The following is a 23,784-nucleotide window of genomic DNA, read 5'->3' as shown; positions in this document are numbered from 1 at the left end:
ATGATTGCGAACCGCCAAGCGACTATGCTGCGGGATTTCGATGTCACCCATTATGACACAGAAGAGAAAAGCACCATACAAAGTAATCTTGAACAACTGGGCAGTAATCCAACAGAAACCGTTTTAAATATCAAGCTTAAAAAGACCTATTTAACTATAGGTAGGTTTAGCCGTCATCGCTGTCAACCGGAAACAATAGTGAGGGGGTCGTGGACTGATATAAGCACTACTCGAGAGCCTCAAATGAAGACCACAACATTAAGTGCGCCATGTAGCAGGGATTCTGCTCCTACACAGAACTGTGCATAGAGACCCAGGACCTCAGTGAATTGTGGTGTACCAAAAAACTCACCTCAGTGCCTAGAAACCCTAACCAGCTAGCATCAGTGCCACATTAGCTCTTCGTCGTATTAGACAACCCAGAACATGCGACTTAGGTTATACTCAGGAATGGTGGGAAGCAAGAACACTCTTTTGTTATATTCTCATACCAGTTCACAACAGAAATAAAAAAAGTTACGGGCAAAGTTCAAATATTTATTTTAATGACGTGCTCTAAGATGCAGTATTTTTGCTAATATAAGAAGACATACAATCAGAAATAATATGGTCAGCATTGTTACAATAATGAAATGAATAGATCTCCGTGCACACTTAATGCTTTATGAAAAGTTGAGGGATTCTTAGCGCGTTTCCTTGTCACACCGTGCCAGTGGTGTCTTAAATAATGATGTCAACATGTGATTAAACCATCACTGTAAGGCGCGCTGGTTATACATGAAACCGACTGGTTTCTACACCATCTTTTGAATTATTAAGTAAATTCTTTTTAAAAAAACAATTCACTTCATTCTTGTATCCATCTTAAGAATTAATTAATTCCTTTAAAGGGGTTTCATCAAAATCAGAGGTGATTCATTTCATTCATGAATATTTTTTCTTTTCTTTTTTTGTGTTATTTCATACATTATTTCCTTCCCGCCCAATGCATTTCGGGGTAAACCTTCGTCAGGGGCCTATAGGATGAAAGCATACAGGACCTTAGTATTCAGTTTCCGAACTTAAAAGGTAATTACAATTTATAATTGCTTGTAGTGAATTTATGTACAAATACTGGTGCACTAGACATACATAATAAACAATCTATAAATGTTTCGCGGATAAATCATATCATATATAATGAAAACATAACTCGAACAAAAACGGCATTTACTCCTAAAATGCACATAGCATCAGGTAGGTTCCGTTTAATAATTAGCGCCCATAACGTGTAAGTAGCGAGTGGCGATGCTCATGGACTTACCAGGAAAATAATGCGCGGCGTTCTCGTGGTTCCAAACACGGAAATGTTCGAATGAATCAGAGAACCAATGAGGTTCTATGTTATAGGCAAGTGACGAAGTCACGTGATCTAGTGAGCAGAAACTCATGATCGACGATATTCATTGGTACCGAATGATAAGTGTGGATATATCTAACGTTCTCGGGTATAATCAGTAGATTATAAAAACTGCAGTCTTAAGTTTTTAACAACTCGCGGTCGTTTAAAGACCGGGTAGTGATTAAGACGGGTTATGCGATAGGATGTGAGATAGTCACGTGGTGCCGTCACTCGGATAGACGGACTGGGTAGCGAATGAGATAGGCTATGTGATAGTGTTAGATGGTCACGTGGTACGCTATGCGATAATCAACAAACCTTTGGGACATGATGCGCGCTGTAGACATAAAGAAGGTCTGTTATATACAACTTAGAAAAAAGAGGAGAAAATGTGCATGTCAAGTAATTTGTGTGTAAATAATAACAATATTATAGCTCACGTTCGAACCTGAATGATAAACATATTAACATTGTAAATACCAATATAAACAGTATACTGTATCTCTGATCTTCATCTTACTCGTAGAGTAGCATAGAGTCTCTCATAGTGTCCAATGTAGTGGATAATTCACAGAAAACATGAATACTCAATTCTGTCATTAATCCCTGTGGGTTGTAGGGAATTCAATTTTTTGATCCAATAAAATTCCGCCTGTAAACGTTGTTTCAGTGGGTCTGTGTCATGTCGTTGTGGGAGTATCTCCAGTATGGTAAATTTCAACTGTGCAATTTGATGACTATGTTCTAGCCAATGCTGGGCTACGGCTGATTTTGTCTGCTTTGTCCTAATGTTACTTTTATGTTCCGAAATCCTAGTTTTGAGTTTTCTTTCAGTTTGTCCGACATATGTCTTGCCGCAGGGGCATTTGATTGCATATATCACATTTTTAGTGTCACAATTACCTGTGTATTGCAGATTGATTTTGTTACCTTTAGTTGGATGCATAAATGTATTGCCTGGTATTACGTTATTGCAATGTATGCAATTAAAACATTTAGACATTCCTTTATGTAGAGTTTTAGTAGATTTAGTAGATGTTAGCATTTCTTTAAGATTTCTTGATCTTTTAAAAGCAAAGGTCAGTCGATCAGTGTAAAGATTAGTTAGATCCGGTTCATCTTTAATCAGTGCCCAGTGTTGGTTGATGATTTTTTTGATTTTCGTAGCTGCGGTTGAAAATTTTAAGACACATACTGTCTTTTGTTCAGTTGTCTTGGATTTTGATGTTAATAAACTCTCTCTAGATAAGATTGCTACTTTGTTGATTGACTACTCTAAGATGTCTCTGGGATATCCGCGATCAAGATGTTGTTGTTGTTCATCTTTGATTGTTTTTTCTAGAATCTGTTGATCAGAAGTGATTCTTTTTTGTCTTATGAATTGCGATGTAGGCAGATGTTTTTTCAATGTTTCTGGATGGAAGCTTTGGAACAATAAGCTGGAGTTACGGTCTGTGCTTTTTTTATACACTTCAGTGTGTATATCTTGATTCAAGATGGTTATTCGTACATCTAAAAAGGATATGGTTTCTTTGTGTATGCTGTGTGTGAATTGTATTCTGGGATTCACTTGATTGAGTTCCATGATGTTAGTTAACAGTTTTTCTTTCTCTCCTTTCCAGATCATAAACAGATCGTCAATGAATCTTTTGAATATTATAAGATGGTATGTCCAATTGGTGTTGTTCAGGATGTGGTCATGTTCAAATTTAGACATATACATATTAGCATATGAGGGCACTCCCCCAAAGCCCATCGAGGTTCCATTACACTGATTAAAAAACTTGTTGTTCCATTCAAAGTAACTGTGATATAATGCGAAATGCATTAGCTCAGTTAAGAAAATCTTATTAGCTTCACAAGTTCGGAAACTGAATACTAAGGTCCTGTATGCTTTCATCCTATAGGCCCCTGACGAAGGTTTACCCCGAAATGCATTGGGCGGGAAGGAAATAATGTATGAAATAACACAAAAAAAGAAAAGAAAAAATATTCATGAATGAAATGAATCACCTCTGATTTTGATGAAACCCCTTTAAAGGAATTAATTAATTCTTAAGATGGATACAAGAATGAAGTGAATTGTTTTTTTAAAAAGAATTTACTTAATAATTCAAAAGATGGTGTAGAAACCAGTCGGTTTCATGTATAACCAGCGCGCCTTACAGTGATGGTTTAATCACATGTTGACATCATTATTTAAGACACCACTGGCACGGTGTGACAAGGAAACGCGCTAAGAATCCCTCAACTTTTCATAAAGCATTAAGTGTGCACGGAGATCTATTAATTTCATTATTGAACTTTTGCCTGCAGTATCCCCCAGTGCACCTACAAAGTTTGAAAAAATGCAACTAGATGAGATCGCCCAGATGACTTCTAAACAAGCAGAACTTTTAGCTTTTACTCCAGAGTCAGCAGAGGAAATATATGGACTCATACAGGAGACCAGAGCCTTCAGTCCGAACGTGTCAACTAAAGCACAACTCATCAGACAATTCGAATTTCTCAGTAAAAAGGAAATTAATCAAAGACTACATGCTACCACTCTTATTCACTATCACAAGAACAAGAGGATACCCAGAGGGCTAAGAATCACTCTAAAACCAATGTTGTGTAAAAATAGTAAACAATTCGTCGATAAATGGTATCAAATTCTCAATAAATGCTCGCTTGATCTAATTTTACTTATTATACAAGAATTATCCAAAGTGCTTAAAGAAATTGAGACAGATCTCAACAACATGAAAAAAGAACTTGATACATTTCCGGATCTACAAACCACCCTTGAAGATGTGAACAAGAAATTAGATAAATATGCTAAGGAAGTAAATGACAGAAAAGTGAGAAAGTACAAAAGAGATACTATTGATTACAAGTATGACGAAGTATATACCTGGGCAGAAATATATAATCAAAGAAAATGGCAACAACCTAAAACTAAACCCACAACTAATTCTTCACAAGAAAGTTTAGTCTCTGAATCAGATATTTCTCAAACGAGACAACCCATGGATAAAACTCAGCAACCCAGTACATCTACTAAAAAACAGTCTTTTTTAGACATCAGCCCAGCAGCCAACGCCCCCCCTGGAGGCGCAACAGGAGAGGGAGAAGAATCTCCAGAAGAAATAGCCAAACGAACAAGGAGCCAGAAAGTTCAAAAAACGACTTAGTGATCAATATATCATCTAAAGAGTTGACACCGGCACAGATGGCTGTGCTTAATAAAGGAACATCATTCGTACCGACTTACAAAACGAATTTGGCTGAAACAGAGATAGCACTGTTTAAATTTTTCAGGACACTCAAACTGAAATATTTTTTCAAAGATGCCACTTCTACTCCAGGAACCTCTACCAAAATATTTAAACCCAAGAGTACTTTTTGTGCACCAAACGCTCACAAAACGATAGAAATATGTGAAAGACTCATTCTAACTGACATTCAGAAAATCAACTTCAACAAAACTACCAAAAGCAATTTGTCTAAAGCCGAATTAAGTACCATCACATGTTTATCAAGAGACACTGATCTTACCTTCCAAAGAGCGGATAACGGGGGAGCCCTTGTTATAATGGATACGGATTTTTATCAAGACAATGTCAACCAACACGTGAATGACACTAACACATATATCCCGCTGGATATTGATCCAACTGAAGAGTATCAAAAAACCCTTAAATTGATTTTGGAACATGCACTAGAAATGAAATGGATTGATGAAAGAACAGAAACATTTTTGGAGACTAAATACCCTCGTAGACCTAAAATATGTATGCTACCAAAAATTCATAAAGACTTGAAGAAACCACCATTTAGACCTATAGTGTCCGCTTGTGGGTCCATATCAGACAGTATAGGTAAATATCTAGATTGTTTTTTGCAACCAATCGTACAAAGAGGACACACTTACATTAAAGACACGACTGCATTCCTGAATCTGCTGAGAAGCATTGAATTAGAACCTGACTCTGAGTATTGGCTATGTACAATTGATGTAGTATCATTATATACATCCATACCGCACAATGAAGGCCTGGAAGCCTTCGAATGGAACCTGTTACAAGACCAAGAATGTGAAGCTAATAAGATTTTCTTAACTGAGCTAATGCATTTCGCATTATATCACAGTTACTTTGAATGGAACAACAAGTTTTTTAATCAGTGTAATGGAACCTCGATGGGCTTTGGGGGAGCGCCCTCATATGCTAATATGTATATGTCTAAATTTGAACATGACCACATCCTGAACAACACCAATTGGACAGACCATCTTATAATATTCAAAAGATTAATTGACGATCTGTTTATGATCTGGAAAGGAGAGAAAGAAAAACTGTTAACTAACATCATGGAACTCAATCAAGTGAATCCCAGAATACAATTCACACACAGCATACACAAAGAAACCATATCCTTTTTAGATGTACGAATAACCATCTTGAATCAAGATATACACACTGAAGTGTATAAAAAAAGCACAGACCGTAACTCCAGCTTATTGTTCCAAAGCTTCCATCCAGAAACATTGAAAAAACATCTGCCTACATCGCAATTCATAAGACAAAAAAGAATCACTTCTGATCAACAGATTCTAGAAAAAACAATCAAAGATCAACAACAACAATATCTTGATCGCGGATATCCCAGAGACATCTTAGAGCAGTCAATCAACAAAGTAGCAATCTTATCTAGAGAGAGTTTATTAACATCAAAATCCAAGACAACTGAACAAAAGACAGTATGTGTCTTAAAATTTTCAACCGCAGCTACGAAAATCAAAAAAATCATCAACCAACACTGGGCACTGATTAAAGATGAACCGGATCTAACTAATCTTTACACTGATCGACTGACCTTTGCTTTTAAAAGATCAAGAAATCTTAAAGAAATGCTAACATCTACTAAATCTACTAAAACTCTACATAAAGGAATGTCTAAATGTTTTAATTGCATACATTGCAATAACGTAATACCAGGCAATACATTTATGCATCCAACTAAAGGTAACAAAATCAATCTGCAATACACAGGTAATTGTGACACTAAAAATGTGATATATGCAATCAAATGCCCCTGCGGCAAGACATATGTCGGACAAACTGAAAGAAAACTCAAAACTAGGATTTCGGAACATAAAAGTAACATTAGGACAAAGCAGACAAAATCAGCCGTAGCCCAGCATTGGCTAGAACATAGTCATCAAATTGCACAGTTGAAATTTACCATACTGGAGATACTCCCACAACGACATGACACAGACCCACTGAAACAACGTTTACAGGCGGAATTTTATTGGATCAAAAAATTGAATTCCCTACAACCCACAGGGATTAATGACAGAATTGAGTATTCATGTTTTCTGTGAATTATCCACTACATTGGACACTATGAGAGACTCTATGCTACTCTACGAGTAAGATGAAGATCAGAGATACAGTATACTGTTTATATTGGTATTTACAATGTTTATGTTTATCATTCAGGTTCGAACGTGAGCTATAATATTGTTATTATTTACACACAAATTACTTGACATGCACATTTTCTCCTCTTTTTTCTAAGTTGTATATAACAGACCTTCTTTATGTCTACAGCGCGCATCATGTCCCAAAGGTTTGTTGATTATCGCATAGCGTACCACGTGACCATCTAACACCCTATCACATAGCCTATCTCATTCGCTACCCAGTCCGTCTATCCGAGTGACGGCACCACGTGACTATCTCACATCCTATCGCATAACCCGTCTTAATCACTACCCGGTCTTTAAACGACCGCGAGTTGTTAAAAACTTAAGACTGCAGTTTTTATAATCTACTGATTATACCCGAGAACGTTAGATATATCCACACTTATCATTCGGTACCAATGAACATCGTCGATCATGAGTTTCTGCTCACTAGATCACGTGACTTCGTCACTTGCCTATAACATAGAACCTCATTGGTTCTCTGATTCATTCGAACATTTCCGTGTTTGGAACCACGAAAACGCCGCGCATTATTTTCCTGGTAAGTCCATGAGCATCGCCACTCGCTACTTACATGTTATGGGCGCTAATTATTAAACGGAACCTACCTGATGCTATGTGCATTTTAGGAGTAAATGCCGTTTTTGTTCGAGTTATGTTTTCATTATATATGATATGATTTATCCGCGAAACATTTATAGATTGTTTATTATGTATGTCTAGTGCACCAGTATTTGTACATAAATTCACTACAAGCAATTATAAATTGTAATTACCTTTTAAGTTCGGAAACTGAATACTAAGGTCCTGTATGCTTTCATCCTATAGGCCCCTGACGAAGGTTTACCCCGAAATGCATTGGGCGGGAAGGAAATAATGTATGAAATAACACAAAAAAAGAAAAGAAAAAATATTCATGAATGAAATGAATCACCTCTGATTTTGATGAAACCCCTTTAAAGGAATTAATTAATTCTTAAGATGGATACAAGAATGAAGTGAATTGTTTTTTAAAAAAGAATTTACTTAATAATTCAAAAGATGGTGTAGAAACCAGTCGGTTTCATGTATAACCAGCGCGCCTTACAGTGATGGTTTAATCACATGTTGACAGCATTGTTACAATACCATAAATTACAAAAGGAGAAATCATATTACAACGATGGTGAAAAACGGTCTTATAGTGCCTAGTTTAACTCCCTCCCTAGATAGGAACTATGTTTTATAAAATATAGAAGGTCCCTTAGGATTGTGCGGGGGACCCCATAACTCTAGGATCAGCAGGAATGTATCACATCTAAGCATGGGCGTAAAATCCGTTCCGCTTGCGGAGTTTGTGGATTTTCAGTAAATTCGCAATCCGCGAACTCTCGCGAATTTGCCGAAAATCCGCAAATCCGCACGCGGCGGATTTTTTTGCTTGGTGATACAATATTGCGGCGCGCGGCGTTCACTTACCATCATTCAGCGTTTGCCGAGTTGTTTTTCTCGATATTTTGCGAGTGCTGCGCCATTTTTGATCTTGCTGCGGGATCCTGCGGGAGTTTGGCGACCGCGATTACGTAATCGCAGCTTGCCACCTTGCACAGCACGCATCGCGAGAGTTCGCAAATGCGAACACGTAGGTGCGGCGGGCAGCAACAATCTCGCACTCACGAAATACAGATTTTGCAATTCTGCACAAGAAATCCACCAGCAAACAGCATAAACCTTCAGAAAATGATGATTTTTTATCAGAATCACTCCTCAGGTTGACATTTGCCTGCACTTTTTTTTGCAAGGAGTCCATTTGGGGGGGGGGGAGTGCCCCACAGTCTCCAACTTCCTGTTCCTATCCAGCAGGCTCCTCCCAGTGCTTTCTTCATGTGCTGGTCACTTTCATTTGGATTTTGACCTGGAAGGATTACTTTTTGTGGATGCTGCTGGATATTTGGATTTGAGGCCTTTTTGACTTTCTTTGGATCACTTTTGGATTAGAAATCAACTTTCACAAGTAAGTTTGTTTGGGGCATTACAGTTGCTGCAACTACAATTTTGGAACTTTTTCAGAACATTAAATAAAACATATTGTGGGTAGCCACAGTATCCAGTAGGACCAGGGTTAGTTATGGGTGCATGATACAACTGTTTTGTTGAATTTAATCATCATTGAGGCCATAGATGGGCTGGGATTGTGCTGAATTTTGTGGTTTTTGTCGATTTTTTGGGGCTGCTGTTGGGGCCTTTTGCCCAGGGGTAGTGAGTGGTGCATTGACTGAGTCTGCCTGTGGGGTCTCACTCTCTTTAATGTAAACATCCTGGATGGCATTGGATTGTGGTGATTTTTCTGTGTTTTTCGTTTTTTTGGGGTGTATTGTTGATGTGGACTGGCCATGTGGGTGGTGGTGGCCATCTTGAGTGCTGGTACAGGCAACATGTGCTTGGGGTGCAAGGGGCCATTTTGAAGACAGGCAGTGTCTGAGGTCTGCACCCATTTTACCTAGCTTTCATCCATTATGCCCAGGGGTAGTGTGGGGTGTCTTGAATTTAAACATCATTGAGGCCATGGATGGGCTGGGATTGTGCTGAATTTTGTGGTTTTTGTCGATTTTTTGGGGCTGCTGTTGGGGCCTTTTGCCCAGGGGTAGTGAGTGGTGCATGGACTGAGTCTGCCTGTGGGGTCTCACTCTCCTTAATGTAAACATCCTGGATGGCATTGGATTGTGGTGATTTTTGTGTGTTTTTCGTTTTTTTGTGGTGTACTGTTGATGTGGACTGGCCATGTGGGTGGTGGTGGCCATCTTGAGTGCTGGTACAGGCAACATGTGCTTGGGGTGCCAGGGGCCATTTTGAAGACAGGCAGTGTCTGAGGCCTGCACCCATTTTGCCTAGCTTTCATCCATTATGCCCAGGGGTAGTGTGGGGTGTCTTCTTGAATTTAAACATCATTGAGGCCATGGATGGGCTGGGATTGTGCTGAATTTTGTGGTTTTTGACAATTTTTGGGGGCTGCTGTTGGGGCCTTTTGCCCAGGGGTAGTGAGTGGTGCATGGACTGAGTCTGCTTGTGGGGTCTCACTCTCTTTAATGTAAACATCCTGGATGGCATTGGACTGTGTTGATTTTTGTGTATTTTTCGTTTTTTTGGGGTGTACTGTTGATGTGGACTGGCCATGTGGGTGGCGGTGGCCATCTTGAGTGCTGGTACAGGCAACATGTGCTTGGGGGGCACCCATTTTGCATAGCTTTCATCCATTATGCCCAGGGGTAGTGAGTGGTGCATGGGCCTAGTCTTTCTGTGGGGTGTTTTCTTGAATTTAAACATCATTGAGGCCATGGATGGGCTGGGATTGTGCTGAATTTTGTGGTTTTTGTCGATTTTTTGGGGCTGCTGTTGGGGCCTTTTGCCCAGGGGTAGTGAGTGGTGCATGGACTGAGTCTGCCTGTGGGGTCTCACTCTCTTTAATGTAAACATCCTGGATGGCATTGGATTGTGGTGATTTTTGTGTGTTTTTTGTTTTTTTGGGGTGTACTGTTGATGTGGACTGGTCATGTGGGTGGTGGTGGCCATCTTGAGTGCTGGTACAGGCAACATGTGCTTGGGGTGCACCCATTTCGCCTAGCTTTCATCCATTATGCCCAGGGGTAGTGAGTGGTGCATGGGCCTAGTCTTTCTGTGGGGTGTCTTCTTGAATTTAAACATCACTGAGGGCATGGATGGCCTGGGATTGTGCTGAATTTTGTGTTTTTTTTTACTTTTTGGCGTGTATAACTGATGTTCCTCTGTCTTCCATTGCTTTTAGGTGCACAAGAGAACCACCAGTGCCAGGAAGAGGTCCTGCTGCGGTGTGTGCAGCACAACGTCACGTGTGGCCACAGACAACTCTGCAACTTGTGCAACTGCGGCCTGCTGTTCTGAGTGACATCTGAAGAAGATGGCCCCAAAAAAAGTTCCCCGTAGCTCCTCTAGCAAGAAAGTTGCCAGAAAGGAGCAGAAGAAGCAAGTTACCAAGCAGACTGGTGTGCCGGCCGCCACATTTTTGGGGAATAAAAAAAAAAGTACGCCTGCAGCAGCAGCGGGATCTGCTGGGGACCAAGCTGGGAGCAGCACCCCCGCTCCATTGGGCTCAGTGCCACCACCACCACGCCAACTTAAGTCCAAGCCCTTGAGTGCTGCAGAGGCAGCCAGTCTACTTGTTCAATCACCATCGACCAGTGATGTTGGCTCATCGCAAGAAAGCAGCAGCAATGTCCCTCAATCAACACAGGTTGTTGTAACTCATCTGACGAGTGTTGAACAACCACAGCCGCAACAACAACCACATGTGCAAGTACAAGCCCAAGTACATGTGGAAGGGGAGGCAGCGCAAGGAGATGCGCAAGCAACAACAAGTGCCCACAATAGTTGTTCCTCCAAAAGTAGGGGCACACCAGGAAATCGACAATCAAGCCGAGGTATCATTCGAGGAAGCCACTCCTCCTGAGGATCATTCATTGTCTTCCACATCCCGAGCAAGGAAAAGATCAAGGGTGGTGTCTACATCTTCTTCAAGCCCACCTCCTTCTGATGATATGGATCTTACTTGGGAACCAGCACCACTGCCGTCTGAGAGTGAGGCTGAGGCACACCATGATCTGACAAAGGTAGCTAAGCATAAAAGGAAGGTCGTCGAAACTCTCATAGTTATGGAGTGTGATGCCGCTCAACAAGAAGTGGCGTATACTCCTGCTGCTGCTGAAGACTCTCACGACAACGACGCAGTCATCACAGGCTTCACTCCAGCCCCAGCGGGCATGCAGCAAACAGACATTTTGACCCTAGCCCGACAAGCTGCTGAGCGTGATGATGTTGTCGACGAGGAGGCAATGGGAACACCACAATCATTGGAGTTAACTAATACACCACCACCTACCGCTTCCATATTTCTTCCTCGCCAGAAGGGACCTCCATCCACCTCGACCTCAATTAGTGGTGGGGAAAGTGCACAACGTAGTAAAGTTCAGCAATACGCAACCTCCACTTCATCTGGCATTAGCAGCATGACCACCACCAGTATCGCCTCCTCCGGCCCCCACAGACATTTCAAGTCCGCAGTTTGGGACTTCTTTAGTGTTTGCCCAAAAAAGGAAAACCTAGCCATTTGTAGCATTTGTAAGCTTGCAGTTAGTCGTGGTAAGCTATGGGACTGGAGGCCAGAGAGGTCATCTTGAGAGACAGCACCCTGTCCAAGAGTTTGCGCACCTAAAGGAGATCAAGGAAGCCCGAATTGCAAGTCAAGAAAACGTTGATGTTCCATCTGATGATGACGAGGAGGAAGAAGCGTCACACACTTCACTTACACCCAGTACCCCTGGCAGCACACCCCCTGTGAGCCACACTAAGAGTGTGGGACCGAGTGAGACACCAATGCGAAAAAGTTCATCAGCGAGCGTAACTGGGTCGAAGAAGTCGTCATCATCCCGTAAAATGGTCCAGGGCAACATTAGAACCATGTTGTTTTCAGACGCGCCATATGAATGCAACCACCCAACGGCGCGTCTGTATAACACTAAGCTGGCTAAAATGCTAGCGCTGGACCTTCTCCCTTTTTCTTTTGTAGAAGGGGTTGGTTTTCTAGAATTAGTGGCAGCGCTCTGCCCTAAATGAAAGGTTCCTAGCCGGTTCTATTTTGCCCGAGTTGCGGTTCCAGCACTACATGAAGATGTGCTGGAGGTGATTGGGGCAGCTTTGCAGAAGAGTGCTGTTCACACTATACATCTGACAACAGACATGTGGACCAGTGGCGCAGGCACTGATTACATGTGCATCACTGCACACTGGGGCTCTTTTTCAGGGGTTAAAGCAAAGCTAAACGCAGGTGTTGACCTGGACCAAGTTTTTAAAGCTGCTCGGAAACATGCAACACTAGCCATGTTTGGCTTGGAGAAACGTCATACAGCAGAAAACATTTTGAATGAGTTTAACACAAAGGTCTTTCACTGGCTGTCCCCGAAAAAATGCGAGATTGGTTATGTTTCCACGGATAATGGCGCCAATGTAGTTAAGGCCATGGATCTGGGTCACTATTTCAGAGTGCCGTGTTTGGCGCACTGTATAAACCTGGTTGTTAAAAAATTCTTGAGTGAAGACAGTCCAGCGTGCGAGTTAGTGGCCACCTGCCGAAAAATGTGCAACCATTTCAGCCATTCTTTTAAGCCCCGGAAGCATCTGAGGAGCCTGCTACATGAACGTCGAATGCAAGTGAAAGCACTCATCCAGAAGGTGCCAACACGTTGGAACTCAACCTTCTACATGCTTGAGCGTCTGTATGAGCAGTTTACGGTACTCAATCAGTATTTCTTAACACTGGGTACAGCTCAGAAAGACCTGAGGCTAGATGCGGCGGAATGGGAGCTAGTTAAAAGCCTGACAGACATGCTTCGTCCTTTTGAGGTCTTCACGCGTGCAGTCAGCCGGGAGGACTGTAATTTGGGAAAAGCTATCGCATTGTTGCGCATGCTGGAGCACAAACTGAAGGCGGTGTCTTCTAAGTTTCAAAAAGATGAAGAAAAGCAAGAAGCTTTTGTTTTGGCGGAGAAATTATTAGAGCTCCTACTTGGCGATGAACGTCTTCAAAAGATCCACTCAGAACAGCATTACATTTGTGCTACTATTCTGGAACCACGCTACAAAAAGGCGCTGGCAGGCAGAGCATCATTTCCTTTTGGTGATGAAGATGTTACAAAGTACAAACATTGGCTAGCCGTGTCAGCCATGAGGTTTGAAAGAGAACGGCTGAAAATTCAAGGAAGAGGCAGTACATCAGCATCAGCAGGCCATCCCCAGTCAAAAGAATCCACTTCTGCACCTGTGGCTGTGGCAGAAGTGACCTCTCAGCTGTTAAAGACACCGGCAACCGGATCATCTGCACCAGACACAACAGAAACATTGGGTGCAGAAGAGGATTGGCTAAGGTCTGAGCAAAAAGTAAGCAAAGTGGAGGAAACGTGGAGAACCTTGAGTCGATGGTGCAGGACTCAACAGAGGTCTATGTTAATGCTGACCCATTGGCGTATTGGCATGGGAAAAAAAAATTGTGGCCAGAGATCACCAACCTGGCTATAAATTACTTGTCTTGCCCACTCGCAAGCGTGTCTTCTGAACGTGTTTTCAGTGCTGCTGGTGGCATTGTAACTTGCAAACGGACCCGCCTCTCGCCCAAAAATGTGGAGAGGTTAACAATGATCAAGATGAATCAGCACCTCATACCACCAGATTACAAAGTACGAGAATACACGACGGAAGAAGACGAGGAGGACAGCAACTTAGATGAGGGAATTTCTTCTGTGTTAGGTGACACTGACCTACTCCTGCCTGAATTCGCAGAGTATGAGGATGAACTCTTCTTCCCTGACACCGAGCCCTGAAAATGAGCCAATGAACCAATAACTTTCTTTTGCGTACTTATTCACTTTTATTCCTGTGTGTCTGTCTTTCTTTGTTTTGCACATAATTAAAACTTTAATCACCTGTACTTTTGCTTATTGGCTCTTTGGGGGTCTTCTACTTGTTTTCGCCTGGGTTGACGGCTCTGGGGCCATAGCTGGGAAGGTCTAATACCGGATAAAACTGGTTTGGACAAAATCCATGAGGAAAAAGTTTTTGCATTTTCTGACATTTCGCTCACTGTAGCGTTTTCGGGGGCCTGTTTGGGGGGCTTCCTGGTGTTTGTGGGTGGGTTTCGGGGTCTGGGAGCACTGCTGGGTATGGATAGTTTTGATAGCAAGAGGTTTGAAGGAAATCCATGGAGGCAGAGGGGAGTTAGGGCCTAGCTGCAGAGCGCGCGCTGAGTGATTTTGGAAATTTTCACAAAAGTGATCATTTTTGTACTTTTGCTTTTTGGCTCTTTGGGGGTCTTCTACTTGTTTTCGCCTGGGTTGACGGCTCTGGGGCCATAGCGGGGAAAGTCTAATACCGGATAAAACTGGTTTGGACAGAATCCATGAGGAAAAAGTTTTTGCATTTTCTGACATTTCGCTCACTGTAGCGTTTTCGGGGGCCTGTTTGGGGGGCTTCCTGGTGTTTGTGGGTGGGTTTCGGGGTCTGGGAGCACTGCTGGGTATGGTTAGTTTTGATAGCAAGAGGTGTGAAGGAAATCCATGGAGGCAGACGGGAGTTATGACCTAGCTGCACAGCGCGTTTGGACAGAATGCCGAAAAATATTGTAAGTAATATGAAATTTTCCATTTTGGCTTTTTGGCTGTTTGGGGGTGTTGTGCTTTTTTGCGGGTGGGTTGGCGGGTCTTGGTCCATTGCTGGGAAAGTCTAATACCGGATAAAACTGGTTTGGACAAAATCCATGCGGAAAAGCCTTTTGGCACTTTTTGTAACTTAGGGTTCGTTAGGGTTAGCCCTAGCAGCAGGATTGCATGTGTTTTAGGGTGCTCTTAATTTTTGCAACTGAGTTCTGGGGTCTTAGAGCACTCGTGGGAATGTGTAATTTTGGTTGCAAGTAATTTGAAGAAAATCCATGGTGGGAAAGGGGGGATTTGGCATAGTTAAAGAAAGCGTTTGCCACTATTCTTAACTTAGGGCTCGTTAGGGTTAGCAGTATTTGTATTGCATGTGTTTGGGAGGGGGCTGTTTGTGGGGGGGTTTGCGAGTCTTGGAGCGATGCTGGGTATGGATACTTTTGCTTGCTTGCAAGTGCTTTGAATACAATCCACGGTGGGTAAGGGGGGATTTGGGCCTACTTTTACTTTCAAAGTACGTTTTGTCACCAGTTTTCTACTAGGCCTCGTTTTTTGAGATCTGATTGGGGTCTTCTACATTTTTGCGACTGGCTTTAGTAAGGGTCTGGGTGGGAGCACTGCTGGGAAGGTCTAATTTTATTCTAAAACACAGTTTACAGTACACCTAGCTTGAGGGGAAAGATCCGCTAAATTAATTTGCCATACTTATTTATCCTTCAAAAGGAGAATCAGACAGAGTACGCACTTTCAAAAATATTGTACTGTCTATTAGGAAACTCAAAGTGTGACTTTTTGCACTACACAGCGTACATACCTTATATTTATTTGTCAGTGGTGTTCTAATATCACTTCCTGTTTTTCCATCAATAATTACAGGCCGGGTTTCAGTCTGTCCAATGGGAAAAATAGGATGAAGTCAGGCTTCACATTAGCGAGCCGCGCAATTCAGCATCCGCCAGGCAGGCAGTGGACAGGGTGTCTTCTGGTCACCAACATTGATGGACGGAGCGTCAGATGGAATGGAGGAGTCCTGCTAATAAGAGGAATGGTTTGATGCGTGCAACTTACTTACCAAATTCAACAGGACAACTACAACAACATACAGATACAGTATCCATTCTTTTCAAATTATTTTTTAAGTAAGGTTATTGCTGTGAACTTCTATGAGTGTGACTCTGCATTTCTTGGATCTCTCTCTGCTTCTAAATTGATCCCTACAGCCATTCTATAGGTTTTAAATCGGCTATTTTTTAAACCTAATTTAATGTAAGAAGTGTTTCTCTGAGTGCAGAGATAGGCAAGTGAAAACGCTGCAGCCCAGTACTGTCGCATTCTGTCATTCACGGTTGTCGAAAGTACTACTTACTTTTCAGTAACCGTGCATGCAGTAGTGCATGCACTTCCTTTATGTCACTTAAAAGATTTATGGTTAGCTTTATACCCAAAGATTTCTTTATCTTCAATTATTGTTTGTCCATGCTGTGCTTTTTTTTTCTTCTCTCAACAAAACTTACCCCAAAAAAAACCAATTCCCATCCATTTTCCAAAACCTAACCCTCTTCCCCCGGGCTGTGAGGTTTTGATTGATGTGTGACTAAATGACAGCAATAATTCCACACACTTGCTGGGGAGGATAAGGTCATAGCAACAGGCTGGTGAAGGAATCCAAGGATATATTCTAGACTTACTCAGCTTCAGTACTATTTCTTGTAGTAATAGCCAATGTCAAAGAAATTCAACGCAAGTACTAGTTATACTTTCAATACTTTACCATTTGTTAGGCTACATTGTGGCACTGTTCTAGTGTACTGTCACCTGCTATATTCTCTATCGTACCGTTGTAATGCTCCAGTAAGGACAAACCAGGTTTCATTTTCTTTTTTTCCATAGGCATGAAACTGCCACTGTGTCACACCACTAGTACCACCGCAATGAGGACATTTCATCCGCCCAGGATTGCCAACCTTAATCGCCATTTCCCGTGGAGCCTGCCCTGAGCCTAGCCCTACTTTCAAACACAAATTACAGGTAAGATAAGCGTTTGGTGGGAGGTAGTAAAATGGAGTATTAGGAGAGACGAGAGATTGACGGTAGTACTACTAAAGTCCTAGGACTCTTGAATTCACTTACTCTGTGAGAGGCACTTAGTGTTGAAAACATTTAGCCATTTACACTTAAAGGAAGAAAATGACACAGACTTAAGTTTCAGGAAAACAAATTTACTGTTAAACCCCCACCCACCAGACTCAAAAGCAGTAAAAAACAGGTATGCTCAGATAAAGTTTCAAAAAGTATATTTGTGTAGCCCTAACAAAATAATCTCCCGCAAGACCCTCCCTAACCCCAACAATAATCCTTCAAAAGTCCCCAAAACAACCCAACTCCCAATTCCCACCCCCCAAAAGTCACTAAAAAAGGGGCAAGGGACACTACGGCAGGATGCTGTTCACTTTAGCGGCCAGGGCATCATACTCCTTGCGGAGGGTGGCATGGTCGGAGCGGAGGCCCTCCACCGAGGTCTTATATGTTAGGACCTCCTGCTTCAGGTAGGACACTCTGAGGCATAAGCGGCGCTGGCGTGCCTTGCAACTCCTGTGTGGGGCAGCTGCTGTCTTTGCTGCTCGGCGGTTGGCTTTGGTAGCCCGGCTCCGTACCGCTGGAGCACTGCGCTGGCTGGCAGCCCGTGGGGGCACGGAGGAGGATGCAGCTGTCGCAGTGGATGTACCAGTAGACTGCATGTCCTCCTCCTCCAGGGCCAGCAGCCGCCGATATTCGGCTACCGTGGCATCCAGCCTCCGTTGCCAGGCCATTCGAGCCAGCGCCTTCCTTGTTGGTTTTTTTTATTTGGAAGGAGCAACTATATGAAGAAAGAAAGACATAGTCTGTAACCAATGCTCCTTAAGATTAACACAAAATGATTGAGCAGAAAGTTGTGTCACAGTACAACTAGCAACTTGAAAGCACAGTACATAACTATTGAGGCCAATATCTATCTAACCTCCCACTTCTTCATCCTTGCTCTAACATTAGTGGGAGTTTAAGGAACAAATTCTACGAGCACTATGGACTTCCATTACAGTCAACTATGACAGTACACCAGTCTTATTCTTCTTCTTCTCTCTTGTTTAGGAGAATTGGTATGTTATCTTATGCAAGCCGGCATAATGCCAGCGCAGTGAACTTGCACCCGAGAAAAACAGACGCACACCATGATGAGTGAGACATACTTGCGTTACTGTACTGGTCCAGTACATGTAGGTGGTGAAGCTCTTACTTTTCTTTTACGGGTGGCACTGAGAATACTCTGTTAAAAGGGCTACTGCTTAATTAATTTAACTTTCACCCTACAGTGCAAATGAGTACTAGAAAAGGAAAATGAAGAAGCTAAATAATCTGATTATCTATCACTTCACATGGGATGTATTTGATTACATATGGGATGACTTTAGGTGCTCTGCTTTTTATTGAGTGAACAGTGATACACCCACACATGAATGACGTACTACTACTAAACTAAACTTATTAAGAGAGGTAGGGAGTGTCCACCGTAATAACCGGATATATGCTGTGCTTGCAGTTGCAATACAAACTACTGCTACTATTCATGGTAGTATTTGGACAAAATTACAACTTCTTTTCCTTGCCTTTCCTACACTGGAATGGATGTGCGGTGCGGTGTTACATGCTCTTCAAAGTAACACTTAGTTCATCCAGTGACCGTCTACTCTCTCTAGATACACATATGCTATCTAAGAGTCAGATAGTACCATGATCCAGGCATCCATCCATTCAAAGTATATGCACACATACAGTTTCTGTTTCACCCACCCAGGCTGTTCTCCTTCCACCCATCCTTGTTTCATCATTCACCCAGCCATGCACCATACCATATTCTTTCCTTCCCAGCCACCTCGGGGACCAAGCAAACACATATCATTCTTCTTTGCCAGTCATCATTAAATTTCTCGTCCTTCCACACTTACTTACACCCTTCTTTCGCTTTTCGTTCATCCCATCCATCAAGTTCATCTCAGATCTGATTGGTATTCTTCTCGCCAAAAACTTCACAGCTAAGTCGAAGTACATTTAGAGGAGGCTACTACCTGTTGATTTATAATACACCCGTGCAGAAAGCACACTCTGCAGTCTTCAATCTCAATAAGTAAGGAATATATAGCTTACCTCTGCCCGCATCACCGTGTGAACCCTCACAGGCACATTGGTGTTGTCCGGCACTTGCACCGCCTCCTCCCCAGAAGTGTTCTCCTCATCCAGCACCACCACTTCCGCGCTGGCCCCACCACCAAATGTTGCACCTACAAAGTACATTTAAGAATGTTAGAATCCTCCACTCACTACTATATAATATTTGGTCTAGGAATAAAGAAATGTGAAAAAAACCAGAAAACAATGTAATAATTTGTGACTGTCTACTCTAAAGTAAAAATGCCCCTTTTTCCAGGGAAGGCTGTTGTCTTGCTGCACTTTTTGGCACAACTGATGAATGCTTGCTTTTTATTTTTAACACGCACCGCTTTTTCTCCTAACAGACAGAAGCTTGACTTCTAAGAACACGAGCAAGATCAAGTTCAAACCAGGTGAGAGCTCGGCTCGACCACAAGAAATGTGTTCAATTAATCGTCAGCACTAAGCACTTTTCCATTTTCAGTTAAACGTTTAGTTTTATGACAAACTTGATTTTAATAAATGTGTTTACTTTTAATAAAGCTTTTAAAGTTAAATAGACTCTGTGGTTTTTGGTCCTCCAGACTAGAGTGGCTGAGCTAAAGGTTTTGCAATTTTTGCAAGCATGAGTCCGTGCCTCTGACACTTCTTGACTCTGACTCCGTACTCTTGTCCTGTGTTGGATAATCAATAATCATCATTGGGGATCAATCATCGGTGACTTTGGGAGCTAAATGACTCTGCCACACTATCTAGTCAGTAAGGGGATTGGGGGTTCAACTACAAAGTCTGTTATCACTGAGGTATGTGGAAAGTCTAACAGCGCCTATTATAATTGATAAGCTAAGCAATGCATTATTTAGTGTCCATAGTTCTGTTTGTGCAGATTTGTCCCTGCAACCGTTGCAACAGTAGTAGAATGGATTGTCCTCCTATCCAAACCAAAAGTAAAGTTGTATCTTATTCTTTCTTGGTGGTCATTCACCTTTTTATTGTTGGCAATTGTCAAAGCATAAACATTTAGAAGACTTGAAAAGACATTATGGACAATCCCAGAGGACTGCACTCAGTGCATAGAGCTATTGCTGACTAGAATGGGAGTCCAATGGAATTGCAAAAAATGTGCAATCTTAGTTAGCTACACAGACAGACTAATAAGAATAATCTAGTAATACCACAGGGAGTCATAGTCGAGGCAGGATAAGAATTTAGATACAGTCTACAAGAAGATCAAAGACGATTTAGAAAAAATCAAATGAGGAAAGCTAGGAAAAAATAGGTACTCTATATTAAAATTAAAACTTACCGGGGCCAGCAAAGGAGCCCTCGCCTGATCGATCCAGTTCAGCAGCAGCAGCAGCCTCCTCCAATGCCCTCTTGCCCCTTGGGGGAGCTGATGTACAACATGAAAGAAAGAAAGACCAGAAAACATGGATGATATTTGTCAACCAAATCAAACATTTCAAAAGAACAATAACAAAATATTTTGGCGAAATAGCAAATGGACAACTATTCCACAGGATATATTGACCGATCTCATGTGGTCTACTACGTTATTAGTATTGCTTGATTTGCGGACCGTCGACTTGGAAAGTTCTTATGTAACTCACTAAACAAACTACTAAAAAGGTTCGCCTAGGACTGGCAGGCAGCAGTCCGCAGCACGCGAAGTGACAGACAAAGTCCATCGTGATTGCAGATCAGTGAATACTCAAACTATCAATCCACCACCACTATTTCTTCTTATCGCCATGTGTACAAAGGAAGGACTGGACTTGAGTCTGTAGGGGCTGATTTAGAAGCCCCTTGCGGCTCTTTTGCTCCATTGTTGCGTGACTTTTGTGACGCAGCGGCAGAACAAAAGAGGCGCCATGGTGCGGCGTATATTAACAACGTGACGCATATGGGAGATGCATCACGTTGTAAAGCCCTGCGCCATCAGGGGGCGTTCCGGCGCAAGGGAGGGCGTTCCTGCGCAGGAACGCATCCTAAAAGTGGCTGAGGGACATCTACAAGATTTCAATCAGTCACTTTGAGGACAATTATGCGTGACTCAAACCCTGCGCCTGCTTGAAGCAGACGTACGGCTTGATGCAGCATTGGGGAGATAGGGCACCCCAGAGCATTGCTGGAGCTGCACCATCGTTGCGATGCAACTCCAGCAATGCGCCGCCTTTACGGCACAGAAGCGTAGCGCTTCGGTGACGTTTTGGGCACATGGTGCGCCGCATTGTAAATACGGCGCACCATGGGTGGTGGTGGCGTGGCGCACAATAACTGGCGCATCCCTGCTACTTTGCAGGGATGCGCCGGTAATTAAAAATCTGACCCTTAGTGTCTAGCATTATGCAGTTCTTTAAACTACACTCATGCATAATTTCACAGGCCAATGAAATGAACACAAAATTGAAAACAAATAAGCATAGTAGCAGCGCTACTGAGAAGGAGAGCAGTGCACCTGAAATGCACAGAAGATTTTGAAATATAATTTACCTACAATGTAATCAGCAGCATTATTGCTCTTGGTAAAAAACAAAAATTTGCAAGATAATAACACACAGAGCAGGAGAAAACAGAGTAGAAAAGAAATAGCTACTACTACTCACCAAGCTCGGGGATCTCAAGGCCGAGCAGGTCCAGCAGATTGCGTTCCCGGTCCAGGATATCCGTCCAACGGTGGGTGACCTGGTTGTAGGTGCGCCGGACGCGAGAGTGTTGGTACATGGCCCGGCACACCTTCTCCCACCGCTTCCGGCGCTCCCGGATCCCGTACCCACTAGCGATCCTGCCGCCTGCCATGATGGTCCTGGGGAGGCGGCGCTGAACATAAAAAACCAGTGCGCCCACCTCCTCCGCGCTGAAGATCTCTCGGGCTTGGACATTCTCCCCGCTCAAACGCCCGCACGGGAGCCGGGCACGGGGTGCGGGACCCTTCCCCTTCTCAGGATGCTTCCCGGCTCCCTTTACCATGGTCTGGGCAGAAAGGAAGCTAAATAATAAAGAAGAAATAGAATAGGGAAGAAGAAAAGAAAAGAGTTTAAAAAAGTAGTTTAAAATTAACCAAAAGTAGCAGAAAACACAAAAATATAGAGCTAGAAAAATAGAGGGATAGATAATAAGTAAAATAGATTAAAAAAAAGCAGGTGCAAAAGTTCAATCTTAACATTAGTAACCATTCCCTCTAGTGCTTCCTGAGGGGCCCCTCCAGAGTTCAGTTGCCTATTTGCAACTATTCTATGACCCTGCTCTGACCCTCACAGCAGGCTCATAGAATAGGTACAAGTAGGCCACAAAGGTCCTGTTAAAAAAATTTCACTGCAACAGAAAGCAATTTACAGATAAGGAAGCAGGTGCCAGCCAGACTGGAGTTTAAATTCAGTGACACATTAATCAACCCCAAATTGATTCAGGTCAGCTGAAGCAGGGCAGGTGTGCTTGCTTTTTTTCACCCCCATAATCTACAGTGATTAACCAACGGGGTGGCAGTGATGTACCAGAGGGTGGCATGGGTGTACCAGAGGGTGGCAGTGGTGAAACAGAGGGTGCTGTGAACCTGTGATGATGAACCAGACGTAGAAACAACATAGTCGCGGCCGTTGCGAGCCGACAAGTAAGTTTGCAATTGCGAACTGGTACAAAACCCTCGCAAACTGGCAGAAACCCTTGCGAACACAAAAAAAATCCGCAAATTCGCGAGAGTTCGCGTATTTTGCGGATTGCGAATCCGTAAATACGCAATTTTGCGGATTGCCAATTCGCAAAATCCGCCCATGCTTAATCACATCAGAATCTGCAAAAGCTCTCTGTGTCTCTGGAAAAACAGGAGTCTTCCAAGTGCCTGAAATCATGCTTACAGACCCCAGCTCACCCCCCACGCCGCACGGCTCCTTGTGATTGCCCGAGTCTCTGTCCTCTGCTCCGCCGCTGCCGAGGGTTTGCCCCTGGTATCCGGTAACTGTGTTTTTCCCCCTCTGTACTTTGCTATGGACTGTATATTGTAATTTGTATTTTTCGTATTGTATTCTCAGGCGCTCCAGGCACCCCTGCCCTCTGTGCCCCCCGCTCTCCGCTTCCCGCCGCTGCTCCCTCGTGGCTGCCCCCTTTTCCTTCTGTTTCTCCTGCCCTCGCCCATTGGCTGCCCGCTCCCGCCTCCCAGCTGCTCCTCCCTCCTAATTTGCCTCTTATGGAGGCCGCGCTCCCCGCAATGCCAAACTACACTACGACTCCAGCACCCTCCACGCATTCAACACCAAACGAGATCACCCTGCTACTGGGCCAACCCGAAGCACACCCAAGGGCCCTTCGCCTGCCGGAACTGCAGATTCACCAGCATCCAGCCCACCAAACCACCAACCAGAGAACCCAACCACCTCCGCTGCATCCTCCTCAACAACCGCTCCGCTCGCAAGCACGCCATCGAACTCTGGGACCTCCTAGACTCCACCGCCCCAGACGTCGCCTTCCTGACCGAGACCTGGCTGAACGCCACCTCCGCACCAGACATCGCCATAGCCATCCCACAGGGCTACAAG

The 23,784-nt window shown here is 43.2% G+C and overlaps 2 protein-coding genes across 2 annotated transcripts in view; one reads left to right on the top strand and one right to left on the bottom strand.

Moving 5' to 3' along the window:
- LOC144759725 (uncharacterized) overlaps positions 1–23,784 on the bottom strand; it is a 112,319-nt gene that overhangs the window by 18,724 nt on the left and 69,811 nt on the right. The window contains exons 3-5 of the mRNA XM_078646499.1: positions 21,859–22,241; positions 20,559–20,645; positions 19,250–19,383 (exon numbers count right to left, since the gene is read on the bottom strand). Of these exons, the coding sequence (XP_078502625.1) occupies positions 19,250–19,383; positions 20,559–20,645; positions 21,859–22,222 (585 nt within the window). The 5' untranslated portion in view covers positions 22,223–22,241. The remainder of the gene's footprint in view (positions 1–19,249; positions 19,384–20,558; positions 20,646–21,858; positions 22,242–23,784) is intronic.
- LOC144766190 (uncharacterized) overlaps positions 1–23,784 on the top strand; it is a 315,417-nt gene that overhangs the window by 228,396 nt on the left and 63,237 nt on the right. The window lies entirely within an intron of this gene.

Source organism: Lissotriton helveticus, chromosome 1_1 (genome assembly GCF_964261635.1).
Source record: "Lissotriton helveticus chromosome 1_1, aLisHel1.1, whole genome shotgun sequence".
In the NCBI taxonomy this organism is placed as follows: Eukaryota; Metazoa; Chordata; class Amphibia; order Caudata; family Salamandridae; genus Lissotriton; species Lissotriton helveticus.
Note: the sequence above shows the minus strand (reverse complement) of the source record. Positions and strands in the feature narration are given on the sequence as shown.